General features: G+C 35.0%; 1 protein-coding gene across 1 annotated transcript in view; it reads left to right on the top strand.

Moving 5' to 3' along the window:
* Positions 1-241: 241 nt before the first annotated feature.
* LOC129254474 (uncharacterized) overlaps positions 242-21,083 on the top strand; it is a 69,426-nt gene continuing 48,584 nt past the window's right edge. The window contains exons 1-21 of the mRNA XM_054892942.2: positions 242-248; positions 616-738; positions 4,058-4,777; positions 5,108-5,515; positions 6,212-6,322; positions 6,931-7,065; positions 7,772-7,894; positions 8,122-8,226; positions 8,837-8,956; positions 9,310-9,432; positions 9,919-10,038; positions 10,530-10,733; positions 11,174-11,299; positions 12,416-12,448; positions 12,980-13,021; positions 15,241-15,360; positions 15,886-16,065; positions 16,579-16,746; positions 17,702-17,827; positions 19,381-19,503; positions 19,922-20,073. Of these exons, the coding sequence (XP_054748917.2) occupies positions 242-248; positions 616-738; positions 4,058-4,777; positions 5,108-5,515; positions 6,212-6,322; positions 6,931-7,065; positions 7,772-7,894; positions 8,122-8,226; positions 8,837-8,956; positions 9,310-9,432; positions 9,919-10,038; positions 10,530-10,733; positions 11,174-11,299; positions 12,416-12,448; positions 12,980-13,021; positions 15,241-15,360; positions 15,886-16,065; positions 16,579-16,746; positions 17,702-17,827; positions 19,381-19,503; positions 19,922-20,073 (3,369 nt within the window). The remainder of the gene's footprint in view (positions 249-615; positions 739-4,057; positions 4,778-5,107; positions 5,516-6,211; positions 6,323-6,930; positions 7,066-7,771; positions 7,895-8,121; positions 8,227-8,836; positions 8,957-9,309; positions 9,433-9,918; positions 10,039-10,529; positions 10,734-11,173; positions 11,300-12,415; positions 12,449-12,979; positions 13,022-15,240; positions 15,361-15,885; positions 16,066-16,578; positions 16,747-17,701; positions 17,828-19,380; positions 19,504-19,921; positions 20,074-21,083) is intronic.

Here is a 21,083-nt window from a genome sequence, read left to right as displayed (position 1 = left end):
CATGTATAGGTTTAAAATATTTATTAGTTCGCCTTGGTTTTCATAATCTGTTTTGCTATTTTCCAAACAGTTTGCAATCACAGAAAGTTTCGCGCAATTGATCATTGAGCACTGTCATCAGCCATACGCTCCCACCCGTTGAAAACTGGGCTACATTTCACAATGATTTCGTTCACCTGTGACGTATTTAAAGTTGCAAATTGTTTGCCTAACCGTGAATATTATACGAAAGTCTAGTAATATGTCGTGTACATGTAATACCGTTGTTTATCTCTTAGGGGGCCATATTAATATGAACTCTGTAATATGGTCCAATTAAAAATCAACTGGCCCAGTAAAAATATACTGCACACCAGTAAAATATATACTGCAAACCAGTAAAATTATACTGAAAACTATTTAAAAAAATACTGGTCTTACTAGTTTTTCTTATATTTTACTTGTTTTATTTACCTCCAATTTAAGTTGTAAAGCGCTGAGAAACTGTAATGTGTCAAGCGTTATAAAAGCTCCATATTATTGTTATTATTATTATTATCATCATCATCATCATCATCATCATTATTATAAGAACGAAATAAAACCATTTTACATTTTTCTGTTTCTTGTCCAAAGTTGAAGCAACTGACAAGCCATCAAAGTCGTCGGATTCAGCATGGTCATCGACGACAAACCTACGACAAGAAACATTACAGGGGGCTTCAGCAATACACACAGCAACTCATTTATCAAGTCAAAGTAAGTAATAACCCCCCCCCCCCACCACTTCTGAATGAAAAAAAAAACGATCCTTTCATTGTTGCCAACCAGAACAGGCTTTCTAGAAAAGAAATTATTGAAAGAGAAAAATAGTACGGCATGGTCGAGAAGTGTGTGTGTAGGAGATCGAGATATAGAGTGGGGGTGGGGAGGGCAGGAGGGAAGAGGGGAAGATATGATATATTTCACGACCTGTGAGGCTAAGGATAAACTTTAACCCTAAAAGGACCGGGGGTGGCATGATGGCCCCTCGATGCTTCACGCGATATTTCCGGAATGCAAAAAAGCTAGCGCCGCAAATTTTTTTGACTTTTTTTTGAAGTCTCGCGCAACTTTTGAGCCCAAATTTGCGACATACAGGCAAGCCTCGCGACGTCACATGACTCTTTACGAGACAATGTCATGCCGCAAATGATTCATTTTGATACTTTTTGTACAAAGTCTATGGGAGATGAAATTCATAAAAAGGTTATTAGTTTTAGTTCTAATTGGTCTTCTTAATCAATCTAGGGTTTGATTTTGTTGTTAAATGGTCTGTAATAATTTCCACTGAAAACAAAAGGTGAAAAAACATCTGCCAAAAAGAAGAAGTTAAATATGCAAATAATGTTTTTTATTAGGAATAGATTTGCATATTTTATTCATAATGGATAAAAAATAGTTATTTTCAGATTTTTTGTTTATACTAGCTGTACACAGTAAAAACGCTGTTTAAGATTTTATACAACGCTGTTTACTATATAAGAACCTTACAGTATTTGTTTAACCGTTTAAACAATCATGTTTAATTTATTGAAGATTAATTAAACTTTGTTGCTTAAGATTTAAACACTTGTTTAAACTGTTTAAACAATTACTGTAAGGTTCATATAGTAAACAGCGTTGTATAATTTTTTTTACTCTGTAGTTTATTAAGAATATGCGTGCCAAATTTTGGCGCGATTGCGCGAACGGCGGCCGAGATCAGAAGGGGGGGGGGGGGAATCATGCCCCCAGTCCTCAATACATCTCAAATAGCCCAGTCCTTTTAGGGTTAAAACACCCAATAACCTGTATTTAGATTCGAACTAATCTGTCCTTTTTGACAGGCTAGAGATTCATGCTTGCATACATGTATGTTGCAGAAACATCCTTACCTCTTTCCAAAAAAGAAGTGCCAAGGGTTATTGTCAATCTTTTTAACTAGTTGCTCAGATTAATCCATTTGCAACTATTCTGTCTATTGGCAATTCCATCAGACAATGCTCTTTCTGAAACTGGTTTCACTTTTAGGACTTTCATTTATTTATTTATTCATTCATTTATTTATCATTATTGTTATCATAATTGTTATCATCATCATCATCATCGTTATCATCATTATTTTTTGTATAATTCACTTTATCTAGGAGCTCGGTATTTTACCTCTTCCAATGAGGAAACTGATACAATTTGCATACCATATTCAATTCACAAGTAAAAATATACGTTTTGGGATAGGATAGTTGTACTTGTGTTACATCACAAATCTTGGTCGCATGCCAATGGGAAGAACTCCCATAGATAGCATTAGTGATTTCGACATTGAAATGATCAGAAATTCCTGATTGTTGTCCAATTGTTTTCAAACTATACGTTGTCTTTTTCTTTGATTTTTCTGTTTCAATACAAACGAACTTGTTCCATGGATTTCATCCTCCTTTAATTTCTGCTTTCGCCCATAAATGTACCTGACTAAACGTAAATTCACTTTGCTAGGGTTGTTTTATAAGTTGTTAGTGGAAGAGATATAAATGAAAAAAAAAGTATTGTAAAATTTCCTTGAACTTTCCTTGAATTCTGACCATAGTGTCCATGGTAGCATTTGCGATAGTTCATAGAGTATGATCTGCTCCCATTTAGTATAATATGTGAGCGAGTAAAGAGACAACGTAAACATATTTCATAAAGAATAAGTATAGGGGTATGGGAAATCTTTTACAGTAGATTTTATCGTGATAAAATAATGGTCAAGGATGGTCAAGTTTTGCATTCTATAAAATTCACACATTTATTATATCGAATATATAACTAATGTCATCATTCTATGTAATGTTTATTCAAATTTTGTCCTTCATGAATAAAAAAAGTTGATTTTACTTTATACTGATTTAATATGTCAGATAATCATTCCTGTAACTTATTTCGATACAAGGGAAACATATCATACAAACATGTATGAAAGTGTGAAATAATTATGGTTTCATCTAATAACATAAGACAAGGGAAACGGGGACATGCCATCATCAGCCCATCTATTGCACATTTAATTATATTAATGTATGCTATATATTTAATTGTTTTGTAAAGCGCTTAGAAACACCAGTGTATTAAGCACTATATAAATGCAATGTATTATTATTATTATTTATTATGGTGTTCACAAAATATTGCTAAATTTTACAATTCAATAACCGTATTTTCTTTTCAGCATTTTGCTCATTGAATTTTACTTTTTATTTACATATAATTCATGTTCATGCCAGAGTACTCTTTTAAAACTTACGCAGTATTACACAATCAATTTCATATTTATTAAAGCTGGTTTTAGTTAGAAAAAAATAATAATCGAGGATGAGTCTACGCCCAAGCTTAACCTTCCATGCGGCCATGCCTGAATGATGGCCAATAAATGAACTAAAAAAAAAATAATCCTCCGCTTCATTTATCAGGTTTCATCCTGCAAGAAAAGCTAGCTGTTGGCACTGTTTCTTGAATTGTAAAAGAGAGACAACAGATTCCAGAAAGGGAGTTAAAAGAAAAGAGAAACTTCTGCGGCTCGAACCCCTCCTGTGTGGGTTTATAATGACAATACAGCATTATGTTTTTTTCATCTAGATAATGCAGTATCCCTTCAAACCCCTTTTTATTTCCGCGCTTGTTTCTTCTCGATCGATTTTCTTCTAAATTATGTCCCATATCGCTCACTTTTCTGCCTGACGTCTCTTGAAAGTTTCATTTGCAAGCTGCCGTCATCCTATTTTGTTTTACTTCAAACATGATGGGGATAAGGATGGGGTTAGGATGATAATGGTGATGATGATGACGATCATGCGTGACTATGGATGTTACAACTGAATGTTGTACTTGGTATTATAGTGTAGAACGTACTTTATGGTATATACTGTATTATTGCCATGTATTGATAGTCTGAGGAACACTCTGAAATCATATCATCTCACGGGGAATATAAAAGAATGAGAATGGGTTGTTTTCTAAATTTCTACTATAGACAAAGAGATATGGAAGCATTAATACGATTAATTTCTCTTTTTAACAGGAACTCAGTCATTACCAAGAAGAGATGATGAATGGCAAGTGAATGACGAAATCTTACAAACTGTTGATAATAACAGATTAAAACAATTACAAGATGTTATATCAGATATTTATTTTAAAAAATCACCACGTGTTTCAACTGCTGCAACACCTAAAGAATTGTTAACTGAAGTTCCAAAATATGCAACGACAGAAACATCATCTTCTAAAGACTATATAACAGAAACAGACGTGAGAGCCAAATTTGGGACAACGGTGAGCGTTGAAAGTTTAACGAAAGTTAATTCAAACATTCAAACTACGACATCTTCCGAAACGCTGACGGAAGGCAATCAGAAATATTTAATGGCCACAGAAAAATCTGAAGCTGAAATTCTCACTGAACATCCTTCATTTACGACATCGGGATTGACAACCGAAGAGGCAGAGACTTTCACAGTTTCATCAGCGACGCAACAACCAAAAGTAGAAGATCTTGCGACAGAAGCAAATTTGAAGTCAAGAACGACAGCCTCTTTTTACTCTGAGGTGGTCACTGAAGGAGAACAGAAAACAGAATCCTCAACAGCCAAGTCAGCTATTTCAGATCATGTTACTATCGCAGACAGTACTGACAGCGTATTGCAAAGTGATTTTGGTGTAGAGCATTCTTCAAGAACTGATGAATCAGGAAGGAAAGAAGATGATGAAGAATTCACCACCAGTGATGAAGCCATAATAGGTAATACATTCTCTCTACCCCCTTTTTTGCTCTGACTCCCCTCTCATCTTTGCCACTTTCTCGCTCCCCCTTCTCTCATGCTCACATGTCTCTTTGAAGTTGTTTATAAAATGCATGGCTTGAGCAATATCATTGTCAGACTTATGGCATTATCATTGCATGGCTTTTCAATTTCATGGATCAAATCAAATAATAACTACCCATTTTTTGGTTTAAATTATGTACTAAATACTTCTAGCTGTTTATGATAATATTTGGAATAGGACATTCATCTACTTTCTTACTCTCTTCAATTCTTATACTTTTTATTCTGCATCGTTCCTTTCACAGACTCTACAAATCCCCCATTTCGAGTCGATTTAGTTCTTCCCGTCGGAGATGCCCCGGCACATGATGATCAAGAAAATAAAGCTGATGTTGTGAATGTGGGTGAAGACAACGCCATCCATGTTCTACAGCGGCCTGCTCCCGCCACTGACGGTCCAAGTTCTGTTAACAACATTGGCGCTATGCCATATCACCCTCAGACAACACCCAATGCTGTACGCAATGCGCAAAAAGTATTAAGGAAAGGACAGGAAAGTGAAAGTACCACAACATCAGAATTGTCTGATAAGGTCGTCACTGTTGTTTCCATGACGGGAGATGAGGTGACCACGGTCAGAAGTTCCACTGAACCGGATGTCCAAGTTGTGACAGAGAGAACTTCAGAATCTACTACAGCTGAGACTCTTGACGGTATAGAAACTTCATTATTTACTGAAAATCTGTCAGTTAAAGCATGGACCTAGTAGGTCCATGGTTAGAGAGAGGGAGAGAGAGAGATTATTTAATTCCTTCACTCTTTCCTCTCTCTCTCTTTATATAAATCTTTAATTTTCCAATAAGTGTCTTTCATTATTTTATCCCATCCAACATCTTTGTTGCACAGCTGACTTTTCAGATGGTTTTTCTTTTAATCTTCATACTTACGTCAACTGCATGATTTGTTTACGCAACCTTTATCAACGTGATGAATATTCTATTCAGACTTTTTATGAGACTAGGTGAATAGGGTGTGCTGTTGCGAGGGAAAGATTCATTGCACACATTAAACGTATAAGTTTGGTGTTCTCCCACTCCTAACTCTTTGCAAGAACATACCACACTTCACCAGCTATTGGACATGTTGGAACAGTCATTTGGGTGTTTCCTTTAGACTTTAGACTTTCATAAATACACCACTGTGTAAGAGATAATGCGAATTAGTAGTGTTTAAAGCACACACTGTATACAATAGAAAATATCGTTAATATTATGAGCTCAATAACTCATTCTTTTCAAGAGCGTAACAATACAAAGTAAAATGATAAAATTATGGTAGCACTTGCAGTTGCCAATGGATTTAAATTTACAAATAAATCGAGCAATGGAATTCTTTATATCATCCCATAGAAAAGTTATCTGGATTCTTTCGATGCACTGATGGTACACTTATCGACATTGCATCTCACTGCGACAAGAAGGCTGATTGCCCCGACTATTCTGATGAGGATTCTTGTAATGGTAAACATAATCGTCAATATCACAGTTATTTAAAAACAAATTACTTTCATATATACGGATATCATCACGATTGCAAAACTGAATATAGGACTTGAACAGTAAAGTTTTCATCCTCTTTTGATGACGATCATTGAAATATTATTAATTCTGAATTTCATTGTACGATTAAAGCAACTAAATCTTATTTCGTACTGTATAATTTCTTGAAGTGATGCCTTTCAGTTCAATTCTTAATTTGTTTTGCCCTTTTAGATTTCATTTTAACTGATAAGATTCTAGTCATAAGCAGATTTTTATTTAAAAGGCGAGATATGCCGGAATTTTGAATATGAGTGATATTCATGCTTTAAAAAAAATCATAAGCGTATTTCTTTAGTAAATTGCCTGTCGATTGTAAGACCATTTATATGGTTTTGTTTATGGTTATGTTCTTTTCCAAATAATATTAGAACATTTCCTTATGGAGGCAGTGTGAATTATAACTCAACCATAAATTTCTGCCCCTCTGTCTCTCTCCCTTTAACTTTATTTCTACCTGTCTGTCTGTCCGTTTCTCTCACCCTCTCTATCTCTTTTCCATCGTGTCTATTCATTTCTTTATAATACAGCCGATGAGAAGGCGAGCCTGACCAATGAGATTCATCGACCCTTATTCAATTGGAACGACGTAGCGTCGAAAGGGTCACGTGATGACCCGCTGATCTCATTGGACAATTCGAACGCTGGTGTGATGGAAATGGAACGTAAGGACACTGGCTAAATATACATATATTTTGAAATAGTAAACATGGCTCCTATCATAATATATCAACAATGTATATTTTTTCAAGATTTTCTATAAAACGTAATATTGGATGGGGGTATGATGCCCGGAAACTATATAATCGTTTACTCGGGATTTTCTCAAAATTCATACATTGAAATTGTGAATATTTATATGCTTTGTTATATCATCGGATATTACGATCAAAATTGATTAATGAAATATTAATCGAAAAGTTCATGAAATTACCATCTTCTCAGATCTTCTGGCATTTTGGATTATATGATTTTATTGCTGTCTTTATTTGCTGCTTTGTTACCTGACTGTACTTATAGGCCCGTATTCTCAGGTTTAAAGTTGTGGTTTAAGTATGGCGAGCAAATTGTTACATAAATCACTAACAGTAGAGATATCATACTTCAGCTCATTTGGCTCTCAAATCATTCATAATTGTCTAGGAAGTATAAAAAGAGTATTGGCTTCACCATCGATGAATCAGGAAAGAGCACAGTAAACACATGAAACATACAACTTAATAACAAATTTGATACTTTTGGCTTCCCATACTTAAACCACAACTTTAAACCTGAGTTTAACTTAAACCCGACTTCAGAATACGGGCCATAGAGTCAAAGTTTTGACACAAAATAAATTATGTCATATATATTTTTTTGTTAATCACACAGAGAGTAGAACTGAGGCACCGCTTACGTTTCGTTGTGAGGAAGGAGGCCTTGTCATTCCAATTTCTGCTCTTTGTGACAAGAGAATCGACTGTCCTGACGAATCCGACGAGTACAGCTGTGATGGTGAGAAAATTCAGAAAGAATTTGTCCAAACTGTTATTTCATAGATCTTTTGCAAACGCAACTAACGCCCTTTGACATTTTATCAAACCTGATGAAACAATTGCAACTATTATCAGATGGCCGTCTCCAAATGTGACGTCTTTCTTAAATATGGTTTATGATGGAGTTTTTCAGAGCTTCTTCCGCTACCTTTGGTAATGAATACATCTTACTTCGTTGAATTTCAGGCAAAAAGTACGTGACTGAAGCTCCCACAACCGTTGAAACCTCAACAAAACAATGGACAATGGAGCCGAAGTTTGAAAATTCACCAACTATAGAGATTCTGAACGGTACGCTTAATTCATTTAAACTTGTGAAATTTTTTGTCTATGATTATTGTTAACGTGAAATTACTCTTTATATACATTGTAGACCCTATGCACGTTCTTTAAAAAAATATTTTATCACTATCCTCTATTGCATTTATTTTCTTATTAGCCTCATGCAGTTACCCCTTAAACTCAATTCATCGCCCTATCATTGAATATCAAACATACTGAATGGTTAGCTGGGCTGCAGTTAGGGCAATATAGCCTTCGACACTGTGTAGATACGTGCATCTATGGGTTTTCTCCATCATCATAACTATCAGTATTAAGTAAAATTATATAGAATAGTTTTATTGTTAATATGTTTTTGTTATTATTTATATTTTCTCTGTGTATATAATTTTGTTCCCATTGTGTTCTTTTTAATCAATTTGGAAATAATTACTTGAATTGAAAATTGAATTGAAAAATTGGTAATCAAATTAAAGGTAAATTGACATGCTCGATAACGTAGTAATTAACAAATAAACATTATCATATGTTTTCACCAATATTCTCTCTATCTCCTTACCCCCTATACGTTTCACTCTTATTTCTTGTTGTTGGTTATCATTGATGTATCATTATACAGAGGAGAATGAAGAGACCGAGTTCTTCCGATGTCTGGATGGTAGTGCGGTCATTCCCATGAGATCAGTGTGCGATAAGAAATGGGATTGTGAGGATTTCTCTGACGAAGACGAATGTGATTGTAAGAAAACAAATTTCCTTAAATGAATCAAAACATTTATTTTCCAAATATCCTAATTATCAGAAGTACCATTAAAAGATCGAAACAGTTTTGTTGAGAGTATATTGAGTTGGGTTCAACTCCGGGGTTAACTACTTTGATCAACCGCTTAAACTCAGACTCACCTTTGCTGATTATGTTAATATCTCCCATTGGAATAATATTACATTATTGATATCCACGTCAATGCAGTCGTAATGTCCATTCATGCATGTTTCAACTCAGTACTGTTGATTATAAAGAGCTATTACGTTGTGGAAATTTATAGAAAACAATATCTAACACGCATTCTAATCCGATCTTTTGGTCCTCAGCGAAAGGTAAACTGTCTGGTGTCAAATCAAACAAGACCAAGCCAGGAATACCCTGGGCGAATCCTAAAACTCCTGCACATCTTCCAAATAGGGAACAGAATATGGTCGTCCAAGAAATATCGGGTGAGTTATAGTAATACCGCTTGGCAATCATACGAAAACATGATTCGCATTTGTTGTGACTCCTCACATAGAAAACAAAAAATTACAAAATAAGTCTTAAGCTTATCTAGGATATTTAAAAATGTTACAATCACATCGATATGATTTTCAGTTCCATCACGCATACATAAAACGTTGCAAGTGACTTTCTAAATATTGGCTGGAGTTGTTCATTTTTTGTAATGATAATCGTTGTAATCTATAAAACATGTGATTTAATAAGCAAAACAATCAATAAATAAGCAAATGAAATGATGAAAATAATAATAAATAAAAGACCGGTAGTTACTGGAAATGAGTTATCAGCTTCTTCAGATCTAATATATAAGGCAACCAGTTGGCGGCTATATATGCATTATATTTGCTAAGTGGATTCATAAAAAATTGTAGGATTATGATTTGAATCGACAGTGCATATAACATCTCTATATTGTCTTCATTTTCAAGATGAAAAGGGTGCTCTTCCAGAATTCTGGCAGTGTGAGAACGGTAACTACATCTTCATAAGCTCAGTCTGTGACAAGAAAGATGACTGTGGTGACTTTTCAGATGAAGATGACTGCAAAGGTAATTAATGGATTTCATGTCAGGATAAACTTATTAGAGTTGATTAATGATGCCAATGAAATAAGATAAAACACGCGGTATACAAGCAAAGCAAATTCTGACGAATGCAGATTTTGAACAGTTAGAATAATAACTTTGGACGCAGGGTACAGTATGTGGTTTGGGAATTGCTGTTAAATAAAATGATATATTCTCCCAGAAGAAGTGTTGTGGCTCAGTGGATAAGTCTCCGGACTTTGCACCACAAGGTCCAGGGTTCAAATTCCACCGCAGCATTCGCGTCCTTTGGCAAGGCGTTTATCTACGTTTGCCACTCTCCACCCAGGTGTAGTAAACGGGTTCCCAGTAGGAAGGAATTCCTTGAATGCTTGAGCGTCCAATCAGGGTAGCAGTACTAAAGTCGGGGCAATAGTTTTGATGGTAGTACTAACTGCAAACGGTGTTTTCACAATCAATGCCCAAAATACTGAATTCTCTATACACTTACTCAGGAAACCGGAAAGTTCCCGTCACTGAAGCCCCAGATGTTAACAAAATTGTAACAACAATGTCGCCACTATCCAACCTATCAGAAAGCGGAACACTTGCCACGACGACATACATGTCAACAACCGTCCAATCAACGGCAGCTTCTCTCACTCTCTTTCAAGTCGATGATGTGAAGTCATGGTCACAAGGGGTCACTCCTTCTATGGGTAATTCCAAATCTAAGAATTAAAAAATCAATTTCAGATGTGGTGGATTTCCATTATTAACATCATAATTTTGTTTTATCATTAGATAATAGTACGCATGTACAGTTGTTGTAAACATGTTCGCTTCATGATTTTTAGGAAATTGAATTGCTTTCGTGTTTGATTTTGAATAAAATCTTTCTAAGAAAGAAAAAAAAATATGATGATATTATTCGTTATATGATGATCATGATAATTATAATCATTATTATGATGATGATAATGATGATGACAATGGTGATGGTGATGATGGTGATGATGATGATGATTATGATAATGACCATCATCATCATCAATGACACCACCATCGTTAACAATATCGGAATTCGAAACAACAATACATTCTTTAAACTCATTTATACTTTGAAATGTTGAAGAAATATTTTCTATGACCCTTTTAGATATCGTTGAAGAGAATTATCCTGTAGCAATGTTTCAATGCGATAATGGTCAACAAGTTGAAGCGGTCAAAGTCTGTGATCGCAATGTAGACTGTGATGATGGTTCCGACGAAGACGATTGTTACGGTAAGATTCAAGTCTGTAAATTCAAGACTCCCCCTTTTATTTTACTCTGGGTGATGAGTCTCCATCATTTGAGGGCCTTTCAAACTGGAAGCATTCTCTTTTATAAATCGTGATCGAAGATTTACATCATTTTCATTTTACAGAATATTTATTTAGAATAGATTACCGGATATATCGCTCTTAATATAATGTTCTCTGTTAGCAAATGATCAGTAAGGGTTTAAACTGATTTCTCGCGTAAATGAGTCGATCGATCCTTGAAGATATCGAATACGCCATGGTTTTATTATTTTTTTCATTATCGATTAACAAAGTGAAAGCTTGAGTATGTTATGTTATGTTATAGGTTGACTCAATTAAGACTGAGCATGTAGCAAAAAGCAAGCAACATAAGCTTATCTGATGGGGATGGAACGCATGTAGTTCAGAAGTCAAATGGAATAAATAAGGCAACTAAGTAGTTCGTGTGCATGGTTCTCTCATCCCTTTCCATCTTATATCGTTGACCAAGGACCAGAACGTCAATGATCAATTTTAGCTCAAACACAAACTGTTTGCCGAAAGGGGCATTGGCTTTCGTGCAAATATGCATCTGGTCATTCCAACCCGAATCTATTTTGTGATGGACAATATGCTTCGAAGTGCACGAATCTGGAATCTTTAATGCTTCCTACAAAATTATTAATCTCCATGTCAAGCAATAATTGTGTAAATATCAGGAACAAATAAAGAATGAAAGGCCCATCACAAATAGTAATAAGTCCCGTGTCAATGTAGAATGTTCATATTTAGAGGAGGATATACACTATGCGCGATATACAAATCAATGCCTGTGTCTGATGCGATTGGGGTATATACACACACCCATACAGTCTAAAACTCTAAACATTAGTTTTTTCATGACTCTATGTATAGATTGAAGGCAAATGTGCTAAATCTTTATTAAACATTTATCTGTAAAACGTGTATTTTCTTTTCTGTTTATTTATTTTTTTCAATTGTGAAGATCGCTCAAGATATATACATAGGGTCTATATTGTTGCATATTTACATTTGTTTATTAGTAACTTACATTCACGTCATAACGACCTGATGTTTATCTTTGATTTTTGGCAGATTGGATGGAGGAACCTGGCACGAAGTTGAGATGTAAGTAGGCATATACCCCGGATACCCCTTATGACTCTGGAATGGTTTATTATACATGTATACATATATTTTCATGCGGGGGGGGGGGGGGGTGGGGGGTCAACCTATACTACGTACAGATCAATACTGACTGTTCCACTCATTCAGACTTTCAAAGTGGGACGGGGGGGGGGGGGAGGGGGCATGCACTGAACGATGTACAAGATTAAAATACACTGCTTACAAATTACTCTAGATAATTTTTTCACTCATTTTGTCAAAATTTATGAAGGCATTGCACCATATGCCATATCCTGCATGGTGATATTAATGATTGCTTGCATCTTCCATAATTTTTTCAATATATGAAATAACAGGAATATCATATTTCGGCAAAATGCATGTTACGAATGTGTCAATATATGCAGTGAGTAGGTGAGTTTTGACAATTAAAGTGAAAGAAAGAGATAACATTTTAAGCTCCAACACAATGCTTTTATTCTTGATTTTGTATGTTTATTTTATTTTTCAAAATTCAATCTCTTTACATAGTTGCCAGAGAAGCTGGATCCGGAACTGGTCCAACGCCAGTTGGTAAGGTTTTGTTGTTGTTGTTGTTAATTGTTTTGACGCATGAACTTTTACATGGTGCATGACTTTCAGTGGTTGTAATTATGTCATTTACAAAAAAATGGGTCTATATAGCTTATATAGCCATGCATATGTTCATTTCAGGCCTGTGATACGCCAGGTCAAATTGTTTATCTAATTGGATTGAATGCCATCTGACATGGAACACCGAATACTCTGGGTAATATTTTCCAAATCAAAGTTATGTAGGCCCCTAATATGATTTTTTTTTTCAGCGCAAACCAATTTATCACACACGATACAACGCCGAACCTATTAATCGGTTGTATGAATAGAAGCTCTTGGCAATATACAGGCCTACACAATAGGCCTAGACCTATATGTGTTTTTTTCTGGCGGGGGGGGGGGGAGGCTTGGGGGAGGTAAATAATGGAGGCGATATACGTGCAGTTCATCTGCATGAAGATAGCTCCATGCGCATTGATCATATCGATCGCGAATTCGAACGAGCGCGACTAGTAGTACCCAGTGGTTGTGTGTCCGGACGGGTTGGGTGTCCGGACACATGACTTTTACTCTCAATTTTGAAAAGTTTACAAGCAATGTCTTCAATTCTTTTTAGCACAGAATATAAGAAAATATTATAAAGAACAAATATTGATGGTGAAAAAAAACTATTCAACCTATATTTTTGGTTTATTCCGGAGATAAAAACAAGGCTTCATTTCTGTTACGTGTCCGGACACCCAACCCCCCATCCTACCGGTAGTAGCAGACGACGAGTTCGACTTTGTCGATTGATAGTCCACAAGCAGCTGTAATAGTGTAAACTAAAGTGTTAACGCTAGGCCTAACTAGAATAGACGAGTGAGGTAGACTCACGGCCCAAGCTTTGGCAAGTGCAAAGAAGCCTAAAGTAAAGTTTATCGTAGACGTGCCAGTGAGTTAGCGGTATTATATTTCATTATCATCGTCAGTAAAAAGGCGTTTGTAATTCCTCAATATTTATACCTAGTCCCAGGCGCTAATATTTGTGTAATGCTAGATCTAATATTTTGAAAACGTCACAATGTCAATATGCAGCCTCAGATCAATTCGCACAAAGCCAGACAGGTTATCAAATACCGGAAGGCCTCTGGTGAATTCGCACATAACTATCTGCAAGTGCTTCACTTTGGGTCAATTTATTATTGGTTCTCTAGCCTAGGCTACTAACTTTTTTATTCTTAACAAAGCAAGGCGATCAAATTACTTGTTAATGTTAGGCTCAATATTCTTATCTTATTTAATATTAGCTGTAACTTTCTCATTAATTAACGAATAACGTTAACACTAGCATGCCATTGAAAATGTTACAAAGATCAAGATGAAAATATCAACAAAGTTAGGCCTTGCTTGAAAAATGTTAAAAACATTCAATCTAATGACAATGTTATGTTTGTCAAATAGTGACACCTTTAATTTGGTTTAAAAAAAAATTGAACCACCGGCACTAGGCTACCACTAGTACGGTACCAGGTTTGAGAAGGATTGTGGAATTTTATCTCAGAAAAAATTGGCAAGTTGGTTTGGCAATTACTACTTTTTGAGTGGCAACTCCCCAAGAGAAAATATTGCCGGACCATCTGAGCATGAGCATGAATGCCTTTTATAATGGCTTGAGCCCATTAAAATTAATACTACTATAGGTATCCTTGACCCTTCTATATTATAATTGAAGCCAAAATCTAGATCAGCCTAGCTAGGTGTAAAGACGTGAAAATATTTATGGTTCGGCCTATCATCAAAGCCAGCTGGATCATAGATCGGCTGTGTGCGCGACTGCTGATTACTGCCTCCAACTAACTCGGGGTGATGGTGCGGGGGAAGGGACTTTTACCTTTTTTCCCCTATGAATATATTTTTGATTTTAGCACAAAAGAAGCCCTTTTCCATTCACAAATGGACGAGGCACCATGCATGTTGATGTGTCAATTGTTCATGTAATAGTACCCATGATAATGTCAAAATGCATAGGGTGATTATATTACATAGACTTTTGATGGTGGACCTACTCTCCATACACTTGTCCTGGTTATATAGGGTTAGGTGACTGAATGCATGATGTAGCTTCATTTTCATTCCTGTGATTTTGTGGCGATGGTCTTTGGTGCAAGGACTACCAATTGGCATGTTTACATATTCATCAATTTTTTTATTTGTTCATTTCTATTTTATTTCAGTTTGTGGTGATGGATATTTTCAATGCATTGATTGTACTTGTATTCCTCTGAATCTCACTTGCAATGGTATCAACAATTGTGCAGAAGGAGAAGATGAGGACACAGCTTCAATATGCAGTGGTATAAAGTTATTCCATTCTTGTGTTTTTGATTTTGCACGCCTTATATCATTGTAATTTGCATGTGTTTCATTTTTTGTTGTCATTGCAATTTGATGGTCATTAATTTGTATATGATGGATCCATATGTTTTATTTATCCAGTATCAAAGTAAGGTACTTCCCTGATACTCTTACCATCAATAGTAAATCTGCTCTCAAGAGTAACTGCCACAAGATAATTGCTAAGAAGTTGATCAAAATCAAAGATTTTCATGGAACTTACTGGTAATAGCAAAATGCACCCATTAATTGTAAATTTTATCCAACAATGAGAGAGTTATGTGGAAGGCTGAAGTGCTGTTAATCTAAATCAACTATAGGATTCATGTTGTGATCAAAGCATTTTTCTTTCAGTCATTTGATGAATGTTAATATTTTACATGTAAGTTTGATGACTAATGTACCTCAGTAGAGAATCCATCTAGTTATTAAGAATTTATTTGATCTGACTTTAATCAAATGTTTTATATCTGTTATATTTCCAGATTCCTGTGAATTAGTCATTACTCCTGAAAGCCGTCTTCGATTGGTTTCTATGGTTCCACAGGCTCGTTACCAGAATGGAACAATCTTGACACTAGGATGTATTGGTGGTTTCACTCTTGTTGGGGACCCTGATGTCACTTGCATAGAATCAGAATTCTCTGCACCTCCAACTTGCTACCGTAAGAATTTTGCTTTGTGTTATACTTTCAGACAAATATTGCCAGATGATGGAAATGAGACTGTTCGTGTTTCAAGATACTTTACAAGAAATGGTTAAAATGAAAATTAAAGATGTAATCGGAGGGCAAGTAGGATGAAAAATATTGTTTATTAAAAACTTCCTTGAAATTGTAAGTCAATCATCATGAATCTTTCCAAAAAGCTCTCAAGGTGGGTGGTGGGGGAAGGGAGGAGTTATTGTTTTGAATTGAGTATTAATTAGGTGTAAATAGTTATAACTTTTCATAACAAGGTCTGCACAAGACACAGCCAGGTACAACTGCTGTATACAATAACCAACATTATAGAATGAATTAGGTGAACAATACATGTATGTTTGATTTTTATGTTATTTCAGGATCCACACTAAGGAATCAATATCTTAGACAAAATTTATTTCTAATCATTGATATACAATCCCAACTTTCAAAATTAAAGCATAATTGTTGAATGATTGTATTCCTTTTAAACAGAAAACTGCCTTATAGATAGTCGACCTCAATTAATCTGTAGCTCAAATGATGTTTTACATGGTGCTAGCCCCGACTGCAGGTGTGATGCTGGATATAATTTGGAAATTGCGATGGCAGATATTACATGCAGAAATAGTATCTTTGATCCTCAACATCCACAGTGTGAAGGTGAGGCCATGGAGCATAGATCTTTGTTTTATTCAGGAGGATACTAGTAATGCAAGCACCTACTTTGAAAAAAAAATCCACTTTAGAAGAAAACTAAAGAATTGAGGGAAACATGTTTGATTGGTGACAAACAGAAAGAACATATATCTCACACTAAGAGAAAAAAAAAGGGTTTCATTATTGGCTCAGATTTTCACTATATGTCCCTTGTATATGACAGTCGGGCAATTCCATAAAATATGTACGTCCCTATGTGTGGTACCTTCATGAACTTTTCTGTCTCTGATTTGTTGTTCTTTTGACAGTCTGTAATGTTCTCAAAGGACCATGACTCGGTCAGTTTATAAAGTGAAGTAAGACTTGAGAAAATGGGGGTCGGACGTACAAAAAGGTTGATCATTTTAAGGAATTGCCAAGTGTATAACTCAGAAAAAAGGCCTTGTGAGCTATGAATAGTAAGCCTAGCCCACCTCTGCATAAAGGAGGGGGAAAACCATGAATAGATTTATTTCCCATGGCTTACGGGAAAGCTCTTTGCATGTGACTTACAAAGCGATAATCCTTAACTATTATTCTTTGATAAATTTTTATCAAACCTTTCTCAACGTGTTTATCTTTTTTCCAAGTTGATTTAAATCTTACTAAAGGTCTGGTGGAATTTCCCCTTTAAGTATATATATGGTAATGGCAGAGGCTGCATAGAGTCAAGAATCAATCAATTTTAAGAATGTTGTAAGGGCAGAGGCTGTATAGAGTCAAGAATCAATCAATTTTAAGAATATTGCAAGGGCAGAGGCTGTATAGAATCAATCAAACCTTTTTAAAAATAAATACTATGTTAATGAATCATTCACACCAAATCAAACATGTTTTCCTTTATTATTCTGTAAAGAACGAGATAGTGTCTATATTTTTATGAAGGATGATAAAATCCATGTATTTATCTTCAACACAGAAACAAACGAGTGCCTGCTGAATGTTTCACCATGCAGTGGTAATGCAGAATGTTTCAACATGCCGCTAGGGAGCTTCTTATGTATTTGCAACCCAGGATACACAGGCAATGGAACATACTGTGAAGGTCAGTTTAAGTCATCAGATTGCAGTTGTTAATGGAACACCCAACTGCAGAATCTTGGGGAAATTGAATCTTGCGACCGACCTCTTGATAAAAATACAGGAGAGCATGAATTTAATCAAACTTTCCTCATTTTCTTCAGTTGCTGATGTTTTCAAAAATTCAAAGTTCTAAACTCATTCTCAAAACAAACATCCTGCATCATGCTTACATTTTTATATGTTCTTTAAAGAGAAAATTTTTACATTTGGTTGACCCGACTGTTTGTTGAGGCTTTTAGCTGATCCTTCTCATAATCCTATTCAAATACATGGTTTTTGGCTCAAATTCTCAACTCAACAAATTTGACATTGATTCCATTTCCATCTCGCACAACAACATTCCCACATCAAAATCATGTCGCAATCTTGGTGCCATTTTTGTCTCTCATATGTCCATGTCCAATCAGATAACAAGCATTTGCAGATCAATTTGCTATCAAGTGCGCAGCATTAGCTTCATAAGGAAAAATCTCACTGGCTCAGCAACAGAGAAATTAGTATATTCACTTATTTGTGACTTGATTTTGTTTTAATGTATACATACAGTATATTGTCTTATTTGCTCTGAAGGACCTTTAGCATCAGAGATGGAAAGTGCGCTATATAAATCATATGTGTTGCTATTATTATTATTATTATTATTATTATTATTATTATTATTATTATTATTATTATTATTATCATTATCATTATCATTATTATTATTATTATTATAATTATTATTATTATTATTATTATTATTATACCTGCACTGATTATTCTAACACCCCTTTAGGCTTCCCCTGGGAGTCTACATGTACTTGTTATTTACCTTTCCAGGAGTTTGGCTGTTAGATTGACCTATTTTCAAAATGGAGTTTTGCTCCAAAGTTATTAAAGGAGAATGAAACTCTTGGAGCAAGTTAGCTTTTGTGAAAGCAGAAAAATCAAAGAATAAGATCATCAAATTTTGAGTAAAATAGGACTAGCAATAGAAGAGTTATGAGCATTTGAATGTCGAGATCACTAATGCTATGGAGATCCTCCCATTGGCAATGCGACCAAGATCTATGATGTCACAGATGAACAACTCTCCCCTTTTGGACACTGAAAATATACCCCAAAACATCTCTCTTTGCTCATTCTAATCATATGACAAACGATTCACCAATGATATAATGTTGTGAAACCTCTGTACTTGTCCTCTCATAAAGAGAACACCTCACCTTGTGATAGACTCTATAAAAGTGAGAATATAAGTGAAATAAGTACTAAAGTAATGATGGAGTTGTACGTGTGTGACATCACAGATCTTGGTCGCATTGCCAATGGGAGGATCTACATGGCATTAGTGATCTCAATATTCAAATGCTCATAACTTTCTTATTATTCATTCAATCTTGCTCAAACTTTCAACAATAGGCCTATGTTTCTTTGATTTTTCTCTTTGATATGGATTCAGCTGGTTTCAAGGGTTTCATTTTCCTTTAAGTGCAGTTATAAGCACTGACTGTTTTTATCTTTCTTGATTGGTAGATGTTAATGAGTGTGCAACAGGGAGCAACACATGCGATGAAGACTCAACATGTACAAATACACAGGGATCTTATACATGTGCCTGTAACTCTGGTTTTGAAGGAGATGGTATGACATGCATAGGTGAGTTACAACTTGCAAATAAATGTAGGCTTAGATTGAATAGGTATTTTTGAAATCTATCATAAAAAAAGAATGAAGATGATAGATAGGACTAGAAACAGGAATATAAGATGAAGATCAATTGTGTACTCTGTAGTGTAAAATACGAAATGAACTTTTCTATTCTTGTCTCCCCAACAGTTGATAACTGCATGTATGAAGTGGTATTATTATGATTTGACAATTGGAATCTTATTTTGACTGAATTAAAAATTGTGTCAGTTTTTTTTCCAAGTAAGCTTATTTATTTTGATATTTCAAAAAAATGCTTATGAAATAATATACATTTTCAGATTTTTGTTCATTTACTTGATGATTTATATCCATATTGTCCCAATGATTTGTATATCTTTTTTTGTCCTGCTTTCATATAAACCAGAACAAATTTACTATAACTATGGTCTTGCTGCTGGTGATAGTGAAATGACATCAACTGCTGGTTTCTCCTTCGCCAGTGGTTATAGTGTATCTGGAGCAATAGCACGAATGCAGTATATTCCTATTGGTGATCAGCTCTTCAATTATATCTTTGTAAGTCAAATTAATTTCCATCATTCTAGCGCTAGACTAAGGGTTATATGATATATGATTATCTTTTTCTAGGATTTGAAACCCTGAAGATTTGAAGCCAATATTCCAGAAGTGTTTAACCACAAGGCACATGCAGCCTTTTTCACCCATTTTTTTACGCAAAGTACCCATGCAGTACCCCTCTCTTGTGCCCCCCTCCCCTGTTTGAAAGTGGTAAGGAAGATCAATCAGGTTGGAATGAAGATCATTTTCTTTCATTTCTAAAAAAAATGATTTATGATGTTTATGAAAATTTGGAAAACTTCATATTTACTCAAGAATTCTTAATAACAAAACATAAAAAAAATATTAAAGGAACATATTTACAGTATGTGTTATCTTCTACAAGTACCTGGGAATGTTTCACAAATAGTAAAGTGTGACTTAGCATTCACACTGTATCTAAGACGTAACCTCATTGATGACTATACAGTAATGTTCCATCCTTTTGGCATGATTTGACTGAAAGTAATATGGTGATGTGTTAAATACCCCATGCAACAAGTAATTCAAGTGAAACATTTAGTCACACTTAAATCTTATTGAAACATCCCACAGCAGAAAAAATAAAAATATTTACTAATTGTTAGGTACAATTACAAGTTCAGACATTTAATAATAATAATAATAATGATAATAATAATAATAATACTAATAATGATTATGATAATAATTATAATTAATAATAATAGTGATAATAATATATAGCATTTATGAGGTGCAAATTGCCTGTTCGATGATCACTATATATTACCCTGGCTTTAGCTTCAGCTGCTAAATGCACTTGGTGCATTCAAGGAATTAATCCTGCTTGGTACCCATTTACCTCACCAAGGTTAAGTGCAGTACAATGTGGATCAATTTCTTGCTGAAGGAAATTGCACCATTCCTGTGATTTGAACCCATGACCCTCTGTTTTAAAGTCTGAAACCTAATCCACTGGATCACAATGCTCCACCACATTCACATTG

This window comes from Lytechinus pictus, chromosome 1 (genome assembly GCF_037042905.1).
Source record: "Lytechinus pictus isolate F3 Inbred chromosome 1, Lp3.0, whole genome shotgun sequence".
NCBI classification, from domain to species: Eukaryota; Metazoa; Echinodermata; class Echinoidea; order Temnopleuroida; family Toxopneustidae; genus Lytechinus; species Lytechinus pictus.
The sequence above is the reverse complement of the archived record's forward strand: the minus strand, read 5'-3'. Positions and strand labels throughout refer to the sequence as shown.